This window comes from Balaenoptera acutorostrata, chromosome 1, assembly GCF_949987535.1.
Source record: "Balaenoptera acutorostrata chromosome 1, mBalAcu1.1, whole genome shotgun sequence".
NCBI classification, from domain to species: Eukaryota; Metazoa; Chordata; class Mammalia; order Artiodactyla; family Balaenopteridae; genus Balaenoptera; species Balaenoptera acutorostrata.
The window spans coordinates 4,287,412-4,313,498 of NC_080064.1; the positions used below are offsets into that span (position 1 = coordinate 4,287,412).

At 44.2% G+C, this 26,087-nt stretch overlaps 1 protein-coding gene across 4 annotated transcripts in view; it reads right to left on the reverse strand.

Annotated features, from left to right (window-relative positions):
* Positions 1-26,087, reverse strand: part of NPHP4 (nephrocystin 4) — a 140,157-nt gene that overhangs the window by 50,596 nt on the left and 63,474 nt on the right. For all 4 annotated transcript variants that reach the window (XM_057555489.1, XM_057555484.1, XM_057555476.1 and 1 more), the window contains 2 exons: positions 18,981-19,163; positions 10,726-10,864 (listed from right to left, as the gene is read on the reverse strand). In XM_057555489.1, coding sequence (XP_057411472.1) covers positions 10,726-10,864; positions 18,981-19,163 — 322 coding nt within the window. The remainder of the gene's footprint in view (positions 1-10,725; positions 10,865-18,980; positions 19,164-26,087) is intronic.

The window sequence follows — 26,087 nt, forward strand, 5'->3', positions numbered from 1 at the left end:
TACTTTAAAACACTTCTACATTCTAGGTAAAAGCGAACAGAAATTGAACCCAACAACTGAGGAAATAAGAACACTAAAGATCAAAACGTATGAGAGTCCACGCTGCACCTAGAAGAAAACTGCAGAACCTTAAGTGATATTATTCCTAAACAGATAAATGGAAAAAATGCTAAGCATTCAACTTTTTTAAAACTTTTTAAAAATTAAGAGGATGGACTTGATAAAAGCATGTAAAATTAAATTTTCATTAAGTTAATTAAAATTAAAGATACAATTAGAAACAAAAACAAAGAACGGGAGAACCAATAAGTAAAACCAATAGCTAGTTCTTTGAAGAGAATGATGAAGTGAAGAAACCTTGGATAAGCCTGACCAAGAAAGGGAGAGATTCACCAAAATATTAGGAATGAGAAAGGGAACTTAATCATAGATACTTTCAAAAAGAAACAACAGGCCCAGAATGGAGTCACTTGTCACTTGTACTAAGCCAATGGCTTAGTACCGAACCATGGCTTAGTACCTAACCTAACTGCAGTTTCAATATTCCCCAGGAAAGTGGTCTTAACTAGCCAGTTTGGAATTTTCTGGTTGGTACCAATGAGGTAACAGCCACTTGGACCCCTTCCATCCCCCAGAGGAAGGTGAGGTAGCCGGCTCTTTCCTTACCCCCTCCCCCTTCTGCCTATAAATGTCTTCTTTTTTTTTTTTAATTATTAGCACCTTTAATTATTAATTAATTATTTATTTATTTATTTATTTATTTATTTATTTTCGGCTGTGTTGGGTCTTCGTTTCTGTGCGAGGGCTTTCTCTAGTTGTGGCAAGTGGGGGCCACTCTTCATTGCAGTGCGTGGGCCTCTCACTATCGTGGCCTCTCTTGTTGCAGAGCACAGGCTCCAGACGCGCAGGCTCAGTAGTTGCGGCTCACGGGCCTAGTTGCTCCGCGGCATGTGGGATCTTCCCAGACCAGGGCTCGAACCCGTGTCCCCTGCATTGGCAGGCAGATTCTCAACCACTGCACCACCAGGGAAGCCCCCGTCTTCCTTTTTGTTCAGCTCCTCCGAGTGCCTTTCTACTTGGTAGATGGGATGCTACCTGATTCATGAATTGTTCAATAAAGCCAGGTAGAGCTTTAAAATTTACTTGGTTGAATTTTTGCTATTTAATGATACAAATTAGAAGCTTTAAATTAGATACAATTTTATCCCAACATCTTTGTAAACTAAATGAAATTGACCATTTTTCTAGAGAATATGTATCCCAAAAGGTAACACAAGATGAGGTGGAAAACCTAAATAGATCAATAACCATAAACAGAAATTTAAATGGTTGTCAAAACATCCCTTCAAAAGGCACCAAGTTCCTGATGGTTTTATAGGTAAGTTTTATCAGACCTTCAAGAAACAGGTCCTACCTTTTGTTTAAACTATTTTAAAGCACAGGAAAAGGTAGCAAACACAGAAAAAGCTTAAAATTTTAAGTGCCAACCTGACTGGATCACAGGGCGCCCAGATGTTTGGTTAAACATTATTCTGGGTGTGTCTGTGTGGGTGTTTCCACATGAAATTCGAATTTGAAGGGGTGACTCCGTTTTAAAGCAGTTTGCCCTTCCCGCTGTTAGTTGGGGGGGTGGGAGGGAGGCCTCACTGAATCCATTGAGGGTTTGTATAAAACAAAAAGGTGGAGGAAGGAAGAACTAGACCCCCTCCTGCCTGACCGCAGAGCTGGGTCATCGGTCTCCTGCCCTCGGTCCCCTGTTCTCAGGCCTTCAGACCCAGATGAAATCCACGCCACCAGCTGCCCTGGTTCTCAGACTTTTGGACTCAGACTGAATTACACCACCCACTTTCCTGGGTTCCAGCTTGCAGACAGTAGATCATGGGACTTCTCAGCCTCCGTAATTGTGTGATCCAATTTCTCATCATGTATCTCTTCCTATACTGTATGTATATCTGTTTCTCTAGAGAACCCCAAGTAAACACTCATTTTACACACCTAGCATGCTCATAATACCAAAACCTAATAAAGACAACAAAAGAGAAAGGATCTATATATAAAATAGATAACTAATAAGAACCTGCTGTATCGCACAGGGAACTCTACTCAATACTCTGTAATGGCCTATATAGGAAAAGAATCTAAAAAAAAAGAGTGGATATATGTATATGTATAACTGATTCACTTTGCTGTACACCCAAAACTAACACAACATTGTAAATCAACTATACTCCAATAAAAATGTTTTAAAAACTAGAACCCACTAATATAAACAAACGCAAGTAATAATTCAATAAATAATAAGAGTGGTTTCTTAAATCAATGAGGAAAACATTAAGAATTAAACGGTATTGGGATAACTGGATAGCCATCTAGAAAAATATAAATTGGATGTAAACTGATATTTTATACAAGAATAAATTCCAAATGGATCAATGATTTAAATGTATATATAAGAAGGAAGCCCTAAAATTACTAGGAAAAAAACTTGAGAGAATTATTTATAACCGTGGAATGTGGAAGACCTTTCTAACTAAAATATGATCTCTTAACGCTTTAAAAGAGAAGATTGAAAAAAGATGACTATGAGGGGCTTCCCTGGTAGCACAGTGGTTAAGAATCCGCCTGCCAATGCAGGGGACACAGGTTCCATCCCTGGTCCGGGAAGATCCCATATGCCACGGAGCAACTGAGCCCGTGTGCCACAACTACCGAGCCTGTGCTCTAGAGCCCGCGAGCCACAACTACTGAGCCCGCATGCCACAACTACTGAAGCCCACACGCCTAGAGCCCGTGCTCCACAACAAGAGAAGCCACCACAGCGAGAAGCCCGTGCACCGCAACCAAGAGTAGCCCCCCCCCAGCTCGCCGCAACTAGAGAAAGCCCATGCACAGCAACGAAGACTCAACACAGCCAAAAATAAATAAATAAATTTATAGAAAGAAAAAAAGAAGATGACTATGAAAATTTTTGTAAACTCCTGGCAAAACCACTACAAGAAAAGTCAAAAGAAAAAAGACAAATTGAGAAAATAAATTTGCAACCTTATCACAAAGGGCTCGTTTAACATAACAAGAGCTTCTATCAGTTGGTAAAGACCAGCAACCCATTAGAAAATTGGGTCATCTATTTACTATTTCCCACTTTAACATTTTTTAAACATCTAAATATATTACATTTTCAAAAGACTTAATAAAATAAAAATTAAAAAATAGAGATTACTCTGGCTACTGTTTGGGTATGTTTCAATAAAGACTATTACACATTAAAAAAAAGAAAAAGAAAAAGAAAAAAAGGATCTGCAAAGTATGGCCCACTGGTCAAGTTTGGCGCACGATCTGCGCTTATAAATAAATTTTTATTGGCACACATCCATACTTGTTCATTTACACATCCTCGATGGCTTTCACTGAACACCAGCAGAGATGAGTAGCCGTGGCAGAGGTCATCTGGCCCACAAAGCCTAAACTATTTCCTATCTGGCCTTAAAGTCGGCTGACCTCTGCCACAGATGAACCTCAAATATGGAAACAGAAACATAAATCCTGAACACAAGTTAATCAAATCAAGACAGACATAACTAAGTTCCCCACATATTATTCTCTGTCTTATTCTTTAATGGACTTTATCTTTAGAGCAGTTTTATATTCACAGCGACTTTGAACAGAAAGGACAGAGAATTCCCATATACTCCCTGCTCCCATAGGCACCGCTTCCCTGCTGTCAACACCCCACACCAGAGTGGGACAGTATTCTTTCTGCTACCTAAATATTTGGTGGTTTGTTCACTTACTGTCTCTTTTTAAAATGTACCTGGCACTTCACAGACTGTCAATAGGGTTTGCTGAATGGGTGAGGGGAGGGCGCACTGGGCAAACCTATCCGAATAAACACTCCCTTACTTTCTTCCAGAATGCTAACATAAAACAGTAGAAGCAGGGCCAACACTAAGCTTTCCGGCCCGGCGGGAACCCACTTCCCTAGATGGCAACACGGGCACTGGTTTGTACCCATCACGGACTTTGGGGTCAACAGTAGCTCTGTGCAAATACTGCATTTGCTCCTGACCTGGTGGTCGCCTTGTTTCCAGTGAGACTTGGGATCTGTATTTAGTTGGGCCAGTGGCTGAAAGGGGGTATGAACTTGTGGCCGCTGCCCACCGATGCTGCCAGCCAGCAGGACGACAAGATCAGTGCAGCTGACAGCAACTGTGAAGCGTCTGCCCCGAGCCGGGAAGCCCGCGCACCCTGACAAACCTCTTCTCGTCTAACCCTCTCCACGACCTCTGAGGGCGTTTGCCCGTTTTTCTTGTCAGTTGTTTATCTCCTTCTTACTGATTGGGAGGAGCTCTTTCTATCATCTTTCTTCTTTCTAATCGTCTCATTCTTTCAATTAATTTTTAATGGTTTTATATATTGCAAGTATCTTTTAGTCTGAGGTTTGTCTTTTTTATATATATAAATTTTATTTATTTATTTATTTATTTATTCTTGGCTGCGTTGGGTCTTTGTTGCTGCACACGGGCTTTCTCCAGTTGCGGCGAGCGGGGGCTACTCTTTGTTGCAGTGCACGGGCTTCTCATTGCGGTGGCTTCTCTTGTTGTGGAGCTCGGGCTCTAGTCACGCGGGCTTTGGTAGTTGTGGTGCGTGGGCTCAGTAGTTGTGGCGCACGGGCTTAGTTGCTCTGCGGCATGTGGGATCTTCCCGGACCAGGGCTCGAACCCGTGTCCCCTGCACTGGCAGGCGGATTCTTAACCACTGCGCCACCAGGGAAGTCCAGTCCTGAGGTTTGTCTTTTGTTTATGGAGTCTTCTCTCACAGAAAAGCTTTACATGTTAACATTGTCACGTTTCTCAATCTTCTCTTTTTGGTTTGTGCTTCGTCTATCTTGTTTAAGGAAGCCTTCCTAACCTCAAGGTCATAAAAATATTCTCCAAATTTTTTTCTAAGACTCCTCGAGTTTTGCTTTTCATATGTAGGCCTTTAATCCATCCATTTTACAGCTGAGGAAACTGAGGGACAGACACGTTAAGCAACTGGTCCAAGATCACCCAGTTGGCAAGTCTGGATTCACAAACAACACGCAATTGATTTCAAAGCCACTTACATGCTGCCGTGCTGTCCATTTCCTTTCAGAACCTGCCTTTTTCACTCAGCACACTGCTGTGAAGGTTCACCCATAATGATATGCAGAGCCCTATCTTGGCATTTTCACTGCTATATAGCACCCACGGTCCAAATAGATCAGCTCGTTCAGCCAGCCCCCGACTGGGGCGCAGGCAGGTCGTTCCCACGCTTCAGCCACTAAACACAGGCCCCGTGTCACATGAACTAGCTCCTCTCTGCAGTGGGCGTCTAGAAACGGCACTTCCCAGCTGCAGGGTATTAACTAAATACTACAAAACTGCTCTTCAAAGTGGTCGTACATCCTGCATTCCTCCCTGTGTGGTGGGAATTCCTCGCTTCCCAAATCCTCCTCAACCTACATGCTATCTAGCCGGCCAGGTTTTTTCCAACACGAGGGGCATGAAGTGATTTCTCATTTTAATTTGCGTTTCTCTGATTGCTAGTGAAACGGAGCACTTTTGCATACGTTGATTGGTTATTCTGGTTTCTCCTCTGTGAATTCTCTCCTCACATCCCTTGCCCATTTTTCTGTCCTGTTATGGACCATTCCTTATTGATTCGGAACAGCTCTTTCTATCATCTTTCTTCTTCCTAATCTTCTGATTCTAAAATTTCTACAGTTCTGCTTTGTAATCCATCCAGAATTTGTGTTCACAACACGGAAACTGGGATCTGATTTTCCATTTTCCACCTGGACAGCCAGCCCAGCGCTGTTAACTGACTGGTCCGCCCTTACTCTTGTGGCAGACAGAATAATGCTGCCCACCGCCCCACCAAGTGCCCACGTCCTAATCCCCACAACCTGTGAATACGCTGCGTTAACGCCACCAAGGGAACCAAAGTGGCAGATGGAATTAAGGTTGCTAATCAGCTGGCCTGGAGACATGGAGATTGTCCTGGATGGTGGAGGGGGCCCAGTGTAACCACAACAGTCCTTATGAGTGAAAGAGAGGCAGGAGTGATTAATCAGGGTCAAACAGAGACGTGGAAATGCTTTTCTGAATCTGCCTCTGAAGATGGAGGACGGGGCCAAAGGTGCCACTGGGCCCTGGGAGCCGGCAAAGGTGACGAGGCAGATCCTCTCCCACGCCCTCCGCAGGGGTGCAGCCCAGAGACCTCGACTTCAGCCTGTGAGACCTTTGGACTGCTGATCTCCAGAACCAGACGATACTAACTTCATGCTATTTTAAGCAACTAAGCTTATGATAACTTGTTATCACAACAGTAGGAAAGTAATATGCTCCTTATCTGTAATTTGTCATACATCACGCTTTTTATTTTGTCTTGTTATCTGTTGATCTATGTCTGTACCAACGTCATACTGTGCTAGTTACTATAATTTTGCCGTTAAGCTTGCAAGTCAAGAAAGGGGAAGCCTCTCTTCTTCAAAACTGCCTTGGCTATTCTTGAATATGTAATCTTTTAATTTAACAAAAAGAATATATCTATACACTACCAAATGTAAAATAGATAGCTAGTGGGAAGCAGCCGCATAGCACAAGGAGATCAGCTCGGTGCTTTGTGACCACCTAGAGGGGTGGGATAGGGAGGGTGGGAGGGAGGGAGACGCAAGAGGGAAGAGATATGGGAACATATGTATATGTATAACTGATTCACTTTGTTATAAAGCAGAAACTAACACACCATTGTAAAGCAATTATACTCCAATAAAGATGTTAAAAAAAAAAAAAAAAAGAATATATCTTAAAAGAAAATAAACACAGTACACAAGGGAGATGCTTTCTAGGCTCAGGGCATGAGCCAAGACTCAAAGTCATGAAACGACGACATGTTTAGTGAATCACACGCAGCACGAAGCAGCCAGGAAAACTTTCAAAACCACTGGACGATCAGCCCTGGGGTGGATGATTTCAGTAGCCTAGAAACCATTAACAGCAGGCAAAGCCTTCTACCTCTAACCAGATTTTCCCTCCCATCTGAAACAAAAATTTTTTAACAGAATATATAAAACAACAGTCTTTAAGACATTGGAATTCAGGCAGGAAAGGATCCTGAGGAACTGGAAACAAAAGAAGTAAACCCTCCAATTGTCCTCACATCACAGTGTTGAGTGATTCTGCAGACTGCAGGGCAGGGAGGGGGAACCCAGAAAGTGCACAGTGGGGCCCTGATCTGAAGACCAAGCTGAGAGTCCAAGGAGACCAAGGAAGCTGGAGTTTGCAGGGCTGAACATAGACAGGAGGGGTGCACAGAGAAGGAGCTCCAGCCACTTAGAGGGCCCCTCTAGGATTTCGTAGATCACTGATGAGGAAACTACCCAAGGATGGGCAAAGAACCACCCGAAAAATTAGAAGGACCAGTACCCAGGGCTCACCCGAGGCCAGAAAGAAGCCGTTCTCACAGACTGGTAAACCTCACAATTCAGGGACATCAGGCAGAGTAACAAAAGGGGTCTTGTCACCTAGTGAGGAATAATTAGCCCTAAACTAAATGCTGATCTGGTCCCATCTAACAAATCTTAAGGGCAAGACCCAAAATGACCAAACCATTTCCAAAGCTCAAGAGTATTTATCAACTACAAAAATATTCAGTCCCCAAAAGGAGAAAACTCACAATATCTGGTATCCAGTAAAAAAAAATTATGAATATAAAGAAGCAGGAAAATACAACCCAAATTAGGACAAAAATCAATCAATCAAAACTAATCCAGAACTGACCAAGATATTAGAATTGGCAAACAAAGATATTAAAGTAGGGACAAACTTTGTAACATTATCTCCAGATTTTGGTAACTTGAAACTAAACCAAGTTAAAATCAGAATTCACTCACTATCTGGGTCACTATCTGGGTCATTTCAAATAGGATAAAATACTGGAACATTAACTGCTGGGCAGGTCTAAGAGGTCTACCTACCTCTGCCTTCTTTGGAGAGGAAGACTAAAGCATAAGCTTGTCAGTGGTTGTACAGGTATTTCCCATGTTCAAGAAGCAACAGGAAACACTGAACATGGAGGACAGAAAAAGACCCTGAGAGAACTTCTCTGGAGATGAAAACTACAGTATCTGTGATGAAAGCTACACTGGATGGGATTCATGGCAGATCAGACACTGCAGAAGAAAAGATGAGTGACCCTGAAGGTGCAGCAATAGGAATGATCTAGGACGGAACACAGAGAGAAAAGACCACAAATAGAAGTGAGGCTTGCTGCCTGATACATGCGTAATTGGGGGCCCTGAGGGAGAAGAGAGAGGAGGACAGAAGAAGGAATGATCAAAATTGTTCCAACTGTGATTTAAAAAACCCAGAGATCCAAGAAGTTCCGTGAACCCCAAGCAAAAACTCAGTTAAAGGACAATTCTGGGAAACAGAGGCAGCGACAGACTAGGCTTTAAATCTCCTCCAAGGCCCTCATGAGAACAGACAGGGCAGCTGGGAGAGCAAACCCAAATCCCATAGCCACACTGACAGTAGGTCAGGCCGGAGAAGCCAACAGGGTCATCCCGTCCTGGTTGACAATTAGATTAGACTAGATGCTGTTTCCAGTGCCATAACTACATCAAAATTCAACACCGGAAATTTCCTTTCCAGAAAAGGTAATTATATTCTTCCCTTAACGACAGCTGTATGGGTTTCTTCTCTAAGAAAATGATCTATTCTGACATTTCTAAGGACCAGGGTAAACTGTATTTATTACTTTAAACTGGGTTTATTACATTTCACTACTGTCCTTTTGAGTTACTTAATCAAAAAATCACAAAATATACATATTTTTATAATCTAGGATACTATCTTTCTTTCATACTTATATTTCTTAGAGGTTGGTACTTGTTTTATTTTTAGAACGTAACTACGAACATATGTCAAAGAAGGGAAGATACTAGATTTAAAGAAGGGAACGGGTTAGAAATAAATTTGACTCTGTTTAATATTTTTAACTATATATTCTATGCTTTCAATGCATTCAACTTTATCAGATAAAACTGGAAATTTATTCTAAACTGACTCTGATGGAAAACACATGCCTACCACCCACCACTGCAAGGGATTCTAGCAGATATTCTGGCAATTCCTCAAGTATAAGTGGTGCTGTACATTCCAGTACCACTTATATAAGATGAGATTATTAATGTACACACTGGTGGTAAGCAGCAATCCTGAGAACAGTCTGGTAAGTACAATATTCAAAACTACAAAGCGCAAAACAATTAAAACCATCACATGTACTGCCTTTCGGGGAAGAAGGAAAATACTTAATAATGTGCTTTGTCCCAAAGCAATCAACTATTAAGTTTTGGTACCTGAATATTTTTAAATATCTCGGAAAATCCTGGAAGGTCACAAAGATGGAGGCCAGCTCATCAAGTTCTAGACCAGAGAAACAAGTGTGCTGCTTCCACCAACTGTAAGATTAAATTCAGCAAGACCGGGACTTCCCTGGTGGTCCAGTGGTTAAGACTCCGTGCTCCCAATGCAGGGGGCCTGGGATCGATCCCTGGTCAGGGATCTAGATCCCACATGCATGCCACAACTAAAAGTTCTCATGCCACAACTAAGGAGCCCGAGAGCCGCAACTAAGGAGCCCGCCTGCCGCAACTAAGACCCAGCGCAACCAAATAAATATTTTTAAAATAAACCAGTAAATTCAACAAGACCAGTTTCCAAAAACTAGAATCTCAACTCATAAAAAACCACTCCCAAATGACAGACTCACTGGTGCCTTTGCACCAGCACCCAGGACCTGCTGCCCAAGAGACACTGCCCAGCCCTCCATGGACGCCCAGCAGTGTCCATCAGAGGAAATCCATCTGGATGGAGGATGGTTGGACACTAAGCTCCCCTCTACAGCTTACACTTTTGTTCATTCCCTACCTTTCTGACTTTCTAAGAGCCTAACTGCCCATGATCTAGAACATTCTTTCAGCCAGTGAGATCCCTAGAAGCCGAGAGCCAAGGGCTCAATGCTCTTTCAACTCTCCTCCTAACCTCCTCCTCTTCCCGCCACAGGTGGGCTTCCCCCCCAGGACACTAGCTGCCTGTCCTTGGGAATAAACTAAGAGGCCCTGAACACAAGGTACCAGCCTCAGCACAAGGTGCTGGTGTAGCCAACGCAACGCTGACGGCCGTGGCCACACGTGGGGACGCCACCACCCACAGGAAGGACACCACTCTGCTGACAGCCCTCGATCCCTTTCTTAAAGCCACACCCTGAGGTCACGGCCTCCCCACTCTCAGACTGTGCTCCAAGGGAGTAGAAAGCACTTTTTAAAAACAGCAAACTCATGGCTACATTAACAGTGCAAAATAAAGCTGGCAGTCCTTGGCTTTCAGCCAGCCTCTGATTCCTGAGCCCTGTATCTGCACGGCACCCACATGATGTGTCCCTTTAAGGGTCACCAACAGACCTCCCCAGGCCCTCGGTCAGGGAGCTGCAAGCAACAGAGCTGACTCGTGGCTGAAGCACAAAGCGCTGGGCCACGCTTCATCACTGCCCAGTTCTACACCTCTGTATTCAGCAAAAACTCAACCAACTGATTCAAATTAAAGCAACCTGCAGTGAGTATCTGATAAATGTTGCTGTACCGGGCACAGATGGAGCCGTGCCATGAGCTGGAAAACTCAGCTCTCTACACACACTTACTTGAAGGGGAGGCGGGTGGCTTCCTGGAAGGCCGCTGCTCTGCCTTGGGGCGAATGGCGTGCTCCAGGGGCGTGTCCGGGTGTCCTTCAGGGCTCAGTGAGTACTGGAACTGGACTGTCCCTGACTCCACCTGTTTCACCTGCAATCGACCACAACAAGAGCGGTGACGGCCACGCTCCCTTCAGCAGCGCCCTTCGGTTAGAACAACTCAACCAGGAACAATTCGCCCGGACCTAAGACGACCAATGAGAATCAGAACCCCAGGAGACCACCATCACAAGAACACCCTCACCAAGCAGAAATCACAACATTCCTGCTCCAGTTTCGAATGCGTTTTTTAATTAACCTATGTTATGCTGACTGTTTCCCTTTTGGTGTATAGTTCTTTGAGTTTTAACACATGTAACCACCACCACAGCCAGGGTACAGAACAGCCCCACCACCCAAAACATTCCCTCACTGCCTCCTTGTACACCGTCCTGCCAACACCCAACCCCGCAATCTACCCCTCTCTTCTGTCATATGAATGGGATCACATGCTATACAACCTTTGAGACTGGCTTCTTTCACTCCCTGCGATACTGATGAGACTCTCCCGGGCCATAGTGTGTACCCACAGCCCGTTCCTTTTTGTTGCCGAGCAGTTTTCTGTTGTACGATGCACCCCAGTGTACTTATCCATTCACCCATTTAGGAACATTCGGGCTGTTTCCAGCTTGAGTGGTTATAAATAGAGCTGCTAGGAACACTGGTATACATACTTCTGTGTGACGTAAGTTTTCATTCCCATAAGGTTCACTTCTCTACGAGTAGGATTGCTGGGTCATATGGTATGTGTATATTTAATTTTACAGGAAACTGCTAAACTGTGACTTGCTTCTGGACTCTATTCTGTTCCATTCATCTATGTGTCAAGGCCTTTACCAACAGCACTTTATCGTGATTACTGTAGCTTTAATGAAAGTCTTGAAATTGTGTAGTATGAATCCTCCAGCTTTATCGTTCTTTTCAAAATTGTTTTGACTCTTTCTAATTCCTTTGCTTTTCTGTATAAACTTTAGAATCAGCTTGTCTATATATACAAAAAAATCATGTAAGGATTTTGATTGAAATTGCATTAGACGTATAGGTCAATTTGGGCAGAATTTATATCTTTACTATGTTGAAACAGTCTTCCAATCCATAAAGACGTCTCTCCATTTATTTAGGTCTTCTTTGACTCAGCCTTTGTAAATAATGCTGTTTTTTAGATTTTGCTTTCCAACTGTTGTTAGTGTAAAGACATGTGATTGATTTTTCTATCTTGACCTCCTGTTGTATCCTGAAATCTCCCTAAACTTGTTTATTCTAGGAGCTTTTGGTAAATCCCTTGAGATTTTCCACACAGAAAATCATGTTGTCTGCAAGTAAGATTTGTTCCTTCCTTTCCAATCTGTATGGTTTTTAAATTTTGTTTTCTTGCTTTATTGCACTGGCTAGACTTCCAGTACAATGTTGAATAAGATGTTGAGTACTATGTGTGGGCATCCTTCACTTGCTCCTGATCTACGGGGAAAAGAATTCAATCTTTCACCATTAAGTGTGATGCTAACTAAAGGATTTTTGTAGACACTCTTATCAAACTGAGGAAGTTCCTCTTTATTCCTGTTTGCTCAGTTTTTGTCGTAAACGGACGCTGAATTTTGTCAAATGCCTCTTCTGCATCAATTGTTATGACCCTACGTTTTTCCTTCTTTAGGCTGTGACTGTGATGAATTACATATTTTTGACTTTCAAATAGAAAATAGCCTTGCATTCCTGAGATAACCCCCAACTTGGTCATGGTGTATTATTCTTTTTCCATATTGTTGGATCCAATTTGCTAATATTTTGTTGAGTATTTTGCATCTAAGTTCATGAGGCTTATGTATCCATAGTTTTCTTTTCTTGTACTGCCTTTTTCTGGTTTTGATATCAGAGTAATGCAGGCCTTGTTACATGAACTGGGAATTGCTCCTATCTATCCTACTTTCTGGAAGAGAATGTATAAAATCGGTGTTAATTTTTCCTCAAAGGAAAAAAGGTTTAGGACAATTTACAGTGAATAGGCCTGGATAGTTCTTTTTCAAACGTTTTTTAACCATGAACTCATTTTCCATAAAGTTATAGGACTACTCAGATTATCTAGTTCATCTTGGGTAAGTTTTGATAGTTTGTTGTTTAAGACAAATTGATCCATCTCATCTAAATTTTCAAGTTTATGGGCATAGAGTTGTTCATAGTATTCCCCTAATATCCTTTTCATACCTGTGTGGTCTGTAGTGGTATCCCTTCTTTCATTCCTATTATTAGTAATTTCTGTCCTCTCTTTTCTTTACTCTTTCAGTCTTGTTAAAGGTTTGTCAATTTTACTGAGCTTTTCAAAGAATCAGTTTTTTATTTCACTGGCTTTCTCTAGTTTTTCCTCTACTGTTTTTCTGTTTTCAGTTTTATTAGTTTCTGCTCTTATCTTTATTACTGACTTTCTTCTGCCTTGCTTTCAGTTTATTTTCTTCTTCTTTTTCTAGTTTCTAAAAGTGGAAGATTAGATTATTGATTTGAGACTTTTCTCTGTTATTATATAAGCACTTAACACTATAGATTTCCATGTAAGAACACTTTAGCTGCACCCTACAAATTCTGATATGTTGTATTTTCATTTTTGTTCAGTTCAAAATATCTTCTATATTTTCTTGAAGCTTCCTCTCTGACTTATGGATTTAGAAGTGTCTCAATTTCCAAGTGTTTCTAATTTTTTATGTTATCTTTGTTATTGGTTTCTGGTTCAATTCCATTATGATCGCAGAATATACCTTGTGTAATTTCAGTTCTTTTAAAATTAAAGCTTGTTTTATGATCCAGGATATGGTCTATCTTGGTGAATGTTCCATGTGCACTTGAAAAGAATGTGTATCCTGCTGTTGTTGGGTGGAGCATTCCATAAAGGTCATTTAGATCCAGATGCTTAATGATACTGTTCAGTTCTATATGTTGGTGATTTTCTATCTACAGGTTTATAGTTTACTCCAAGAGGAGTGTTGAAATCTCCAACTACAACTGTTAATTTTTCTATTTCTTCTTTCTGCGCTATTAGATTTTTGCATTTTGAAGCTCTATGTTAGATGCACACACTTTTAGTATTGTATGTCTTCTTGGTGAATTGACTCTTTTATGATATGTAACATCCCTCTTAATTTCTAGCAATTTCTTTTGCTCCAAAGTCTACTTTGTCTGGTATTAATATAGCTACTCCAGTTATCTTTTGAATAGTGTTTGCACAGAACGGTTTTCCATCCTCTTACTTTTGACCTACTACATCATTGTATTTGAAGTGAGTTCCTGGTAAACAGCATACAGTTGGACCTTGAGTTTTTATGCCACCTGACAACTTCCGTCTTGACGTTGGTGTGTTCAGACTATTTATATGTCATGTAATTATTGGTGTGCCTGGATTCAGAACTATCATTTTATTACGATTTGTTCCCTCTGTTTTTCATTCCTGTTTCCCCTTTCTTGCCTTATTTTGAATTATTCCATTTTATCTATCTATTGGGTTTCTCACTGTCCCTTTGTATCTTATTTTTAGTGACTGCTCTGGGGTTTACAATGTAAATATTTAACTTTTCACAATCTACTCAAAATCTATATTTTATTACCGCAAGTGGAATGTAGAAACCTTATCACCCTACAGGTCTCTTTACCCGCCCCCTTTGTATTATAGCTGTCTTACCTATTATACCTACATACCTTAAAAATCCTATCAGACACTGCTATACTTTTTGCTTCAACCATCAAACATATTTTAAAGAACTCAAAAGGAGGAGAATACTATATTATAGTTATCATTTTTGATGTTCTTCCTTCATTCCTGATGTACCAAGTTTTCATCTGGTATCATTTCTCTTCTGTCTGAAGAAATTCCTTTAGCAATTCTCTTAGAGCATGTCTCCTGCCAATGAATTCTCTTAGTTTTAGTTCATCTGAGAATGTCTTTATTTCACCTTCATTCCTGCAGGACTTTTGCTGGAATAGAATGCTGAGTTCTGGGGTCTTTCTGTTACTGCTTTTAAAATGTTGCTCCATTTCCTTCTGGCCCTCATGATTTCTGCTAAGGAACCCACAGATATTCAAATTATTGTCTCTGTGTAAGTAATGCATCATTTTTCTATGGCTGTTTTCAAGACTTTGTCTTTAGTTTTTAGCAGTTTGATTATGATGTGTCTGGTTGTGGATTTCTTTGCATTTATCTCTGGGTTCACTGAACCTCTTCAATCTGTAGGTTTAAGTCTTTTGCCAAATTAGAGGAGTTTTCAGCCACTGTGTCTTCAAATGTTTTTTCTGCACAGAACCCTTTCTCTTCTACTGGGACTCTGATGACACAGGCGTTAGCCTTTGTGGTCCTGCCCCACAGGTCCCTGAGGCTTCGTCCACTGTCTTCCAATCACTTTTCTCTCTGTGGTTCAGACTGGATAAATTCTATTGATTTACCTTCAAGTTCACTGACTTTTTCTTCTGTCACCTCCATTCTGCTATTGAGTCCACCTAGCGAATACTTTACTTTGGCAATTTTATTTTTCAGTTCTAAAATTTCCATTTGCTTCTTCTTTATCTTCCATCTCTTTGCTGAGACTTTCTATCTTTCCCTTTGTTTCAAAAGTGTTTGCTCCGATTTACTGGAGCATTTTTATAATGCCTGCTTTAAAGGCTCTGTCTGATAATTCCAACATTTGTGTCACCTCAGTATTGCTGTCTGTTGAATGTCTTTCCCTTACGAGTTGAGATTTTCCTGGTTCTTTGTCAATTAAGTTTAGATTGTATCATGGACATTCTGAATATCACATTATAAGATTCTGAGTCTCGTTTAAATCCTATGGAGAACGTTGATATTTTTGTTTCGTTAGGAATTCACCCAGTTGGGTTCAAGCCCCAGTTTCCAACCAGCCTCCTGTGGGTGGTGGTTTCAACACCAGTTCCATTTTCAAAGCCTGTGCAGTGATACTCAGGCCTCTCCTGCATGTGGTCCACCCAGTGGGCAACTCCATCCACAGTCCAGTTCTCAAAGTCTGCGATATGCTGTTTAGGGTCAGATTCAGGCACGTGAAGCTGGGGGTTAGCTCAGCATTTCTTAAACAACTTTATGGGGTACTTTCCAAGCTCCTCCCTCTCCAGACCCCCCTAGTTCTTTCCAGTTTCCTGCGGCTCCCCTTCCAATCCTCTGGCCAGGCCCCACTGTGCTGCACACCTCTGGCAGCAGTACCTGAATGCAAGGCCAAGCAGTGGGGGGACAGAGTGGGGTTGTTTTTTAAGTGCAGGAGTGTATAAAAGAGCTAAAGTTCCCATCTATCATTACTGTAGGACAACATATAATTTCTAAAATTGATATACTAAGAAATAACAGTAGAAGCATAATATTTAGAAAACAAAGTAAATACCATATGTCACAGCTAAGAGCTGAAAGCAGCTGCCTCTGGAGATATTTTTTTTAAAGACAATTATTTGCTCAAGGAAAGAATACAGGAGTTGTTTAAGAAGGAAAACATAATCATATTACACTACTTACCTTCACAGTAAATAACCATAATAACATAAACCGCAAAATTTACTTAGTAAAAAATTATAGGATGTTTATAGCATGTATTTTTTTTCTTTAACATCTGCCACTCCTACTCAACTGTAAGTTCCATGGGATTAGAGATATTTTTCCCGGAGCAGATACAGGTGATCAATAAAAAGTCACTGAATGAACAAATAAGATAAAGATCTGACGGGTGCACAGGCAGAGACCAGGCTTACCTAGGTTTCCTTCCACCCCTCTGACTGGGTAGATGCTGGCACTGCTACATGAGATGAGAAATACAGGAAGAAGCAGAGCGGCACTTTTAGAGAGCAGGAGAGTGAATCAAGTTTGTGACCAGTGGTAGTTTATTATTTTAGCGAATTACATCTGTTTAGAGTAGTGGTCCTCAACTGGGGGCGACTGTGCCCCCAGAAGAACACATTCAGCTATGTCTGCAGACACTCAGGCTGTCATCACTGGGGGAATGCTAGTGGCATCTAGTGGGAAGAGGCCAGGGACGCGGCTTGACACCTTCCAGCGCCCGGGACAGACCCACAGCAAAGAACTACCTGGCCCCAAACGCTAATAGCGTTGAGGTCGAGAAACCCTGATTAGAAGTGATATTCCTCATGAAAACTGATGGTATTTAATATATGTGTCCTTAAGAGAGTCAGACCTTCACAACACTTACGCTCCAATATAGTTTACACACTTAAAAAGCGAAGGAGATGTAGTGGCATGAGAAGGCTAAAATTAAACAGAATAAGGATTTATTTACATACATACATACACAGAGAGAGAGGGAGAATGAGAATGAGAAAATGGCAATGGCTTCAGGATTTCTAATGGCAATTTTATGATAAGGGCTCAAACCAGACCATGTGGGAATGCAGCAAAATGTGGACCCATAATGAGAGACATTGCTTATAATAAGAAAAGCTGCACAATCAGCTGCTCCCTTATTCAGGCTCCCAAAGCATAATCCAAACCACAAATAATAACACGGAAAACAATGTTTGTCACTAGACTCAGCACACGGATGACATACTGATATAACAGGTCTGGTCCTTTACCTAAGAAAAATTAGACAACTGAGTCCTAAAAGCCTCCTGTTTGTGCTGCTGAGACAGGACGGGTGTATTTCAGGAATGTCAGCAGAAGAATCAAACAACACACCCAGGCAAAAACGCTGTCACAACCCATTAGTAGTGTCAGGAAGGACTTGGGACATCAGCCAGAGCAGTGGTGTCACACGGTGTCTGTGGCCCCCAGGTCTCTGCTCCCCACCCCACAAGGCCGCCAATGGGCCAGTGGAGGCCAGGAGATAAGACCCACACACACACGCTTCCACTGGCCCTGCCCCACTTTTATTTGCTTTCTATACTGGGGATCAGAGAAAGCTTCATTTCAAAATGGATTTTTTTTTAAGTCCTGCTGTGGTCCCTCCCCTCCAGACACAGCTGGAGAGAGCTGAGGTCCAGTGGGTGTGAGTGACAAGCCACAAAGACCAGCCAGGGCAGTGCCCACCGCCCGGCTCCCATCCCAGCCTTGTGCACACGAGACACAGCCCCCAGTGCACCAAACGTTTCAAGGGGGCCTTTTTATTAAGGGAACCCTCCGACACTGTTGGTGGGAATGTAAGTTGGTGCAGCCACTGCGGAAAACAGTAGAGAGTTTCCTCAGAAAACAAAAAATAAAATTACCACATGATCCAGCAATCCCACTCCTGGGCATATATCTGGAGAAAACTCTAATTCAAAAAGACACATCCACCCCAATGTTCACAGCAGCACTATTCACAATAGCCAAGACATGGAAGCAAACTGTCCATGGACAGATGAATGGATAAAGAAGATGCGGTACATATATACAATGGAATACTACTCAGCCATAGAAAAGAACAAAATAATGCCTTTTACAGCAACATGGATGGACCTAGAGATTATCATACTAAGCGAAGTAAGTCAGAAAGAGAAAGACAAATACCGTACGATATCACTTATATGTGGAATCCAAAATATGACGCAAATGAACCTATCTATGAAACAGAAACAGAATCAGGGACATAGAAAATAGACTGGTGGTTGCCAAGGGGGAGGGGGTTTGGGGGGGGAGAGTTTTGGATTAGCAGATGCAAACCGGTGTATTTAGAATGGATAAACAACAAGGTCCTACTGTATAGCACAGGGAACTATATTCAGTATCCTGTGATAAACCATCATGGGAAAGAATATGAAAAAATGTATATATATATATATATATATATATATGTTAACGGGGTCACTTTGCTGCACAGCAGTAATTAACACAACATTGTAATTCAACTATACTTCAGTAAGAAATAAATTTAAAAAGAAAAGAGGGCTTTTTAAAAAGCGCAGAAGTGGATCTCATGGCACTATGTATACAAATACGAGTCACAGGCCCCGCAGGTCACCTTGAGAGACCGATACATGACCGGGGACATTATAAGACCCCAGATAAAACCGGCCTCAGTGAGTCCACAGCCGACTATGACTCAGAAACCACACTTATTTTTTAAGGGCACAGCCATGACGTGAAAAAACAGTGCTCGTGAAACATCAGCAAACCTATTTGTCAGCTTCTGATTTTGAAAATGCATGAACTTGCTAGAAGCTCGTAGAAAATAATCATACTTACGGAGCCTCTAACAATTTACCTCTTCGGAGCTCATGCTGGCTGGGGGTACCTTATAGACCAGACAGTGCGAGGGGTTGGGCTGGATCCCACCCTGTAGAGGTAACATCACCCGCCCGGAGCTGGCTTCCAGCACGGGGTTCCAGACAGCCCAGCGCACCATGTGCATACACGCCAGGTTCGACAACGAGGTGACCGAAGCTGCCTGGAATGGAAACAAAGCACATCGGTCATGAGTCATTACCAAGCCCACTTGGGTGGGGGAAATCAACAGTGCTTTCCCGGTAACATTTCACTAGAGAGCAGTGTAGCAAGGCAGGGGGTCATCACAAAAGAAAGAACCGCCACAGGAGGAGGACACGGCATCACATCAGTGGCTCACAGAGAGCAGGGAAGCCAGCCTCTGGTTCTGGGACCCCACCCCGCTAACCAGGACCCTCTTGAAGACCAACACCATCTTTATGACTCCTCCTCTTCCTGTAGGATCTTCCTGCAGGTTTTCAAACACTCTGTGCCTTACCAACATCTACCCAAATCCATGAATAAAACACCAGGAATGGCACTTTGTGTTAGTGATGAGACACTTTGTAAAATGATGAAGAAAACACGTGGATATTGGGAGATTGGGATTGACATATATACACTACTATGTATAAAATAGATAACTAAGGGACTTCCCTGGTGGTGCAGTGGTTAAGAATCCGCCTGCCAAAGCAGGGGACACGGGTTCGAGCCCTGGTCCGGGAAGATCTCATATGCCGCGGAGCAACTGAGCCCGTGTGCCACAACTACTGAGCCTGCGCTCTAGAGCCCGTGGGCCACAACTACTGAGCCCGCGCGCCACAACTACTGAAGCCCGTGCGCCTAGAGCCCGTGCTCCGCAACCAAGAGTAGCCCCCGCTCACCGCAACTAGAGAAAGCCCGCGCGCAGCAATGAAGACCCAATGCAGCCAAAAATAAATAAGTAAATAAAATGAAGAAAATAATAATAAAAAAAATAAAATAGATAACTAATGAGAACCTAATGTACAGCACAGGGAACTCTACTCAATGCTCTGTGGTGACCTAAATGGGAAGGAAATCCAAAAAAGAAGGGATATATGTATACATATAGCTGATTCACTTTGCTGTACAGCAGAAACTAACACAACATTGTAGAGCAACTATACTCCAATAAAAATTAATTTAAAAAAAAAGAATACACATGGATATTCAATTTAGGGCTATTAGCACACAGTTTCTCCCCCAAAGTTTCAGCTCCTAATGTTATATTCTCTCTATGTAACTTATGTGTAATTAGGAAATCAGTCAGGCTGAATGTTACGTGCTGTTCCTTCTTTCACTGCCTCTATCATTGGCCAGATGCAAGGGAAGAGGACCCTAGGACACCCCAGAATTAGCCTCCACGTTCAAACAAAGCCATTTTCACAAATACGGCTTCAGGGCTTGATTCAGTAGTGTTTTAAAGAAACCACTTTCATCCACTTATTCAAAAAGCAAGAGGCCGGTCATGTGGTTAAGACTTCACCTTCCAATTCAGGGGGTGCAGGTTCGATCCCTGGTCGGGGAGCTAAGATCCCACGTGGCTCACGGCCAAAAAACCAAAACATAAAACAGAAGCAATATTGTAGCAAAGTTCAATAAAGACTTTAAAAATGGTCCAAAGGAAAAAAAAAAAAGCAGCAAGAATAAAGCGGAACTCGGAGTGGGCCGTGGTCGGGTCCTGAAATTCCTGCTCGGCTGGGCAGCAAGACTTGTGACCCACCCCATTACGGCAGCTTCAGAGACAACGGCTCTGCCCCAGGCCCTGAATGGCAGATTCTGCAGGTTCCCTGGCACACTGACTCCCCAGGAAGGCCACTTCGCCGCCAGAGGACACGGGGCGCTTGGCGACACCAGGTGAGACTGGAGCCCAGGAACAGCGCTTTCCACCCCAAGAGCCCAGCGGCACTAACCGCAGTCAGACTGACAGCCGGGACTCGGGGCAGCGGCCACGCCCGCCTCTGCCCCACGATTCCCAGCCTCGGCGGTAATGCTGCGGAGAAGCCACCCAAAGGCGGCCGGTGTAAAATGCAACGTGGCCACAGCATCTCCCTCCCTGCGAGGACGAGAGCCAAGGACCGCGTGGCGCCTCACTGCCGCCGGGCAGCCGAGGAAGCCAATGGCCCTCCGTCCCTCTCGACCACCGGCTGCACGCACTAACCCAGCCGCCCCCAAACCCAGGCCGTGGTCACAGGGAGGCTGACAGCTGCAAGGAGGGGGCCTCGGACTCTCGGAAGGAATGGAAGCCCAAGCCCGCCTGTGATGGTGCAGAGCACGGTCCCAAAGGAAAGGCCATGCCAGCGGGGACCCTCTGACCCGAGCTGTGTCTGGGGCCACGGAGGCAGGGAAGGCTCCAGCGGTGTGCCCGGGGCTCCCCACGGACCCTGCTCATGTGGCTGGACACGGGTGAGCTGTGTGCCACTGTCACAGCCAGGACTTGACTGCACTCAGGTCCAGGGCAGATCGTCACACACACACACACACACAGAAGGACTCTGGCTGGAATCCAGCACAGGCGGCTTGATGGCCAGCTGGCTCAAACCACAGCAGAGGGCGTGCCCGAGGGCACCCCAACACAGAACAGGAAGTGGGCATTTCATCCGAGTCAGTCTTCCCAGACTGTTCCAGATGATATCCCGTCCCGTTATATCCTTTATATCCACGTGGGGGAACATCCAGAGTCAGTGTCTGGTTGTGAATTAATCTCTCTTTCCTGAGGCCCCCTCGTAACTGGACCTCACACCACCCACTTCAGCTTATTCTGATCCTTTACTGGAGCCAAATTTCAGACCCTGGGTGGGATACTTCATACCACCACATGAGCAAGGATGTGGGTCCCTGTCAACTCAATGAGAAAAAAAAAAAACCCACATCCTGGAAGTACAAGCAAAGAATCAGCCGAGTTAAGAAGAGTCGGATTCTGTGCCATCACTTCCAGCGTCTGTCGAACACAAAGACGGCGTCTGCCCTTCCCGTCCCGTTACCACTGACAGGATAAACGGACCTGAACAACTACAGTGTATCAGGGAAAAGCTGACATAAGCCTATTGCTTTTTAAAAATAAATTATAAATGTATTAGCAAAACTGGCCACTAAAAAAACTATAAGGATTCAATACTACCTAGACTACGTTTGCAAACAGCCGTCTCCCAAAAAATTCATAAGTTTATTACAGGATCAAAATGAAAATAAAACACGTGCCCCCATTTTCATGCTATTTGTGCAGCCCCTTCTGGCTTAACCTTTCAAGCGCTGTGACTGATGCCCAGCTTCCGGTTTCACACACCTTTTGGTTTTCTCGCCCTCAGTCTGCACAGCACTCTTCTGTGTAAGGCAGCTGTCAGTTACACAAACATCCACTTCCCACACTTTGTTTTAACAGCCCAGGAACAAAACCTAGAAGAGGCAGGAAGGATCCTCCCCCGAGCCTCCAGAAGGAACAAGGCCCTCCCGACGCCTCGATTTTGGCCCAGCAGATTCTGGATCCAGAACTGACAGAGAGAATAAATGTCTGTTGTTTTAAGCCAAGTAGTTTGTGGCAATTTGTTCAGGCCGCCCCAGGAGGAATCCCCTCAGCCTCTGTCCTCAGAACAACTCAGAAACCCCTTCGAGGCGGTAAAACTTCAGGTTATTTCACAAGGTTGACTTTCCTTTAGATCTTCAGTGACACCTAATTCCTCCTGCCGGGGCCCCCTGTCACCCACTGAGCCCCCTCCATGCTAACTCTGGTCACCGCAGCCCAAGGCCCAGAAACACACTGCAGAGGTGACAGGGAACCCAGGGGGTGCGGGGAGGTCCCCTGGCCCTGAGGCCACCTCCCGAGACAGAGCTGGGCCCGAGGGCCAGACCCTGGATGGGGGCAGCCACGCTGGGGCCCCTGGTGAGCACAAGTGAGAAAAGCAAACTGTTGTGTCAGAATGTGTCCAAATGTCCCCGACAGCACGCCCATCACAGAGGCTGTGGTGACCGAGAGTCACAGAGAGAGATTTAGGAAGCACGGGACAGATGGAGAACGGGGCAGAAGGCAGTCCGGCCTGGGCCAGGCACAGGTCTGTTCTGGGGTGTCCATCACATGCACTGGCCCATGTGACCCTCTGCACCGTCCGCGAATGCTGACCACGGAGGGAGGGCCACGGCCCAGCCCAGCGGCACAGACCAAGGAGCGTGCACCCGCCTACGAGCCGGGCCGGTCCACACTGGCAGCCGGCGGCTCTGAGGTCTCAGAGCTGGGCCACAGGCAACGCACAAGGTTAAGATGACTTGTTTCTCGCATCCTCCTGAGAGGACGCTGGGTGCCTGGCCACTGAGGTGAACCTCGCAGGGCCCAAGAGCCTGAAACACACCCAAGGGGAAGGGTTAGGAGAGAAACAGGCGTCCAGAGCCGGAATCTCCCCCCTCCATCCTGCCAAGGAGCATGAGACACCCAGGACCACCAGGCAAAGCGAAGGCTCACAAACCACATACCATCAGCCCTAAGCCATTCCTTCCAGAAATGGATCGATTATACGCCAAAAGCTTTTCCAACTCAGACATACAGAGAACGCGGCAGCTGCTGCAGACTGATTTCCTTCATACATATTCAGGGTGGAAAAGGAAACCTAACGACATATAATTAAAGTCGTTTAAGCTGCCCGTATACGACACAGTATATGCAGAGTCATTTAAAAGCACAGTAATCATTTGGCAGGCAATATTTTCATTTCATTCTACAGAGTACAGTAATTATTTTTAAACATACACATGAGCAATGAAGAACAACAGGGGTATGGTCTTAAGAAAGTTGTAAACCTAGAATTATTCTTCATACTGGCTAAAGGGCTCATAACACTCTGGTCCTCTTTGCAAAAAAGATATCAAGTCAACAAGAGCTGAAAGAAGCAACAGGGAATCCGTCATGAGTTTGGGGCCGTGGCTGGTGAGGTGGACAGGCGTGCAGCCTCTTGCCCTTCGGAGTCTGCAGCCCAGCAGCCAGAGCGTGGGCACTCCAGGGACTTTGTATCTGCTTCCTCTGGAGAACCGGCCCCTTGCCGGGGTCTGCTTCCCTCCTCGCATCTCCCACTGGGTCCTACAGAGCCCGTGACCTTGGGGCTCAGGCTTGGTAGCCTGGCATCCCTTCCTATGGGCAACCCCTGCTCCACAGGGCCGTGACCCCAGTGCAGGTCAACAGGGAACTCCACGGCCTGGAATAACGGCTACTACAGGGAAGGGATGCACTGAGGTCAGCCCTAGCCTTTCTATGAGGGGTTCCTAGGGGGCTCTCAGGAGAAGGCAGCTCGCTTGCGTTCGGAGTCACCACCCGGGGAAGAAGTAAGCCTGAAGCTGTCTGCTGCCACCCCTACCCCAACCCCCAGGGCACCATGAAATCCTGAGCACAGCGGGAGAGAAGCGGGCAACAGAGAAACACACAGGGCAGGCGAGGGAACGCAGGGGAGAGGGACGGAGGGGAAGAGCCTCCACGCCAGCCAGGCTGAGGCCATGCGGAGGATGCAAGACCTGAAAGAAAAAGTCGGCCAGCTGGACTTGAAACCAAAAAACAGCATTACCATTGGGGACAACTGGTAAAGAGGAGGTGGGATCTCTCTGCTTATTTCTTACAACAGCATGTGAATCTGTAATGACGTCAAAATAAAGTGTAATTTAAAAAACAGTGAGGTACATGACAAAAGCTATATAAAGTGCTGGTAAAAAAAAAAAAAAAAAAAAAAAAAACTGTTTAATGACTGTCCACAAAAAAAGAAGATCCAGAACACATGAAAGAGAAAATCCCACTTACAAGAGCAGCACAAAAATTAAATATCTGTGAATAAACTTAGTAAGAACTGTTCAACTGTTTAAAATCTACATTGTAAACCTATATTTAAAATCACTCCTGAAAGACACAAAAACAGAAGTGGACCAACACAAAGACTTCCCCTTTTCCTGGTTAGGACATCACAAATTAATAAATTGAATGCAATCCCAATAAAAATGCCAACGAGCTCTCTTTGTGGAGCTAGACCTGTTGACGCTGAAGTTTGGGGAGGGGCTGCAGGCCGCACCCGCCACCCAGAGACCCGGCAGCCTCGGGGCCCCTGCCGAGAGGCTGTGGTCCCAGCGCAGAAACAGACAGAGCGGCCACGGGCAGAACAAAGGTCTAGAAGCAGATGCAAGTAGAAACGGAGATCTAGCGTATGACTAAGAGGCATCTTAAACCACTGCAGCACAGAAGGACTTTTTAATAAGTAGTATCGGGACAACTGGATGGTCACTGGAAAGAGATAAAATTAGATCCATTCCTCACACCACAAACGAGATCTAAACATAAAAATTGAAACTATACACGCACTAGGAGAAAACACGGATAAATTCTTCTATAGGAGTAGGGAAAGGCTTTTTAACTACGACTCAAAATCCAGATACAATGAAAGAAAAGACTGATACATTTGACTACATCAAAAAATTTTAAAGTTTACATGATGTTATGGACTGAATGTTTGTGTTCCCCAAAATTCATACACTGAAGCCCTAATTCCAAAGTGATGGCATCTGGAGGTGGGCCTTTGGGAGGTACTTAGGTTTAGATGAGGTCATGACAGTGGGGCCCCCATGGTGGGATTAGTGCCCTTATAAGAAGAGAAAGAGAGAGCTCCCCCTCTCCCTCCACACACATACACCACTGAAAGGCCACGTGAGCACACAGCGAGAGGGTGGTGTCCACAAACCAGGAAGAGAGGCCTCACCAGGAACCAGATCTGCAGGCGCCTTGATCTTGGACCTCCAGCCTCCAGAACTGCGGGAAATACATGTCTGTTGTTTAAGCCACCCAACATGTGGCATTTTGTTACAGCAGCCTGAGCAGACTAAGACACGTGGCCCAAAAAAAACAGGGACGAGGGGAATAAAAAGACAAATGGCAAAACTGGGAGAAAATATCTGCAATATATGTCTCAGATAAAGCGAGAAAATATCCTTAACATACAAAGAGCTCTTCACGTTTGATGACAAGGTGCAAGAGCACTACAGAAAAATGGGCAAAAGACGTGAATAGACAACTCACACACATATGAACACATGTTCAACTTCATTTATATCAGAGAAATTCAAATTC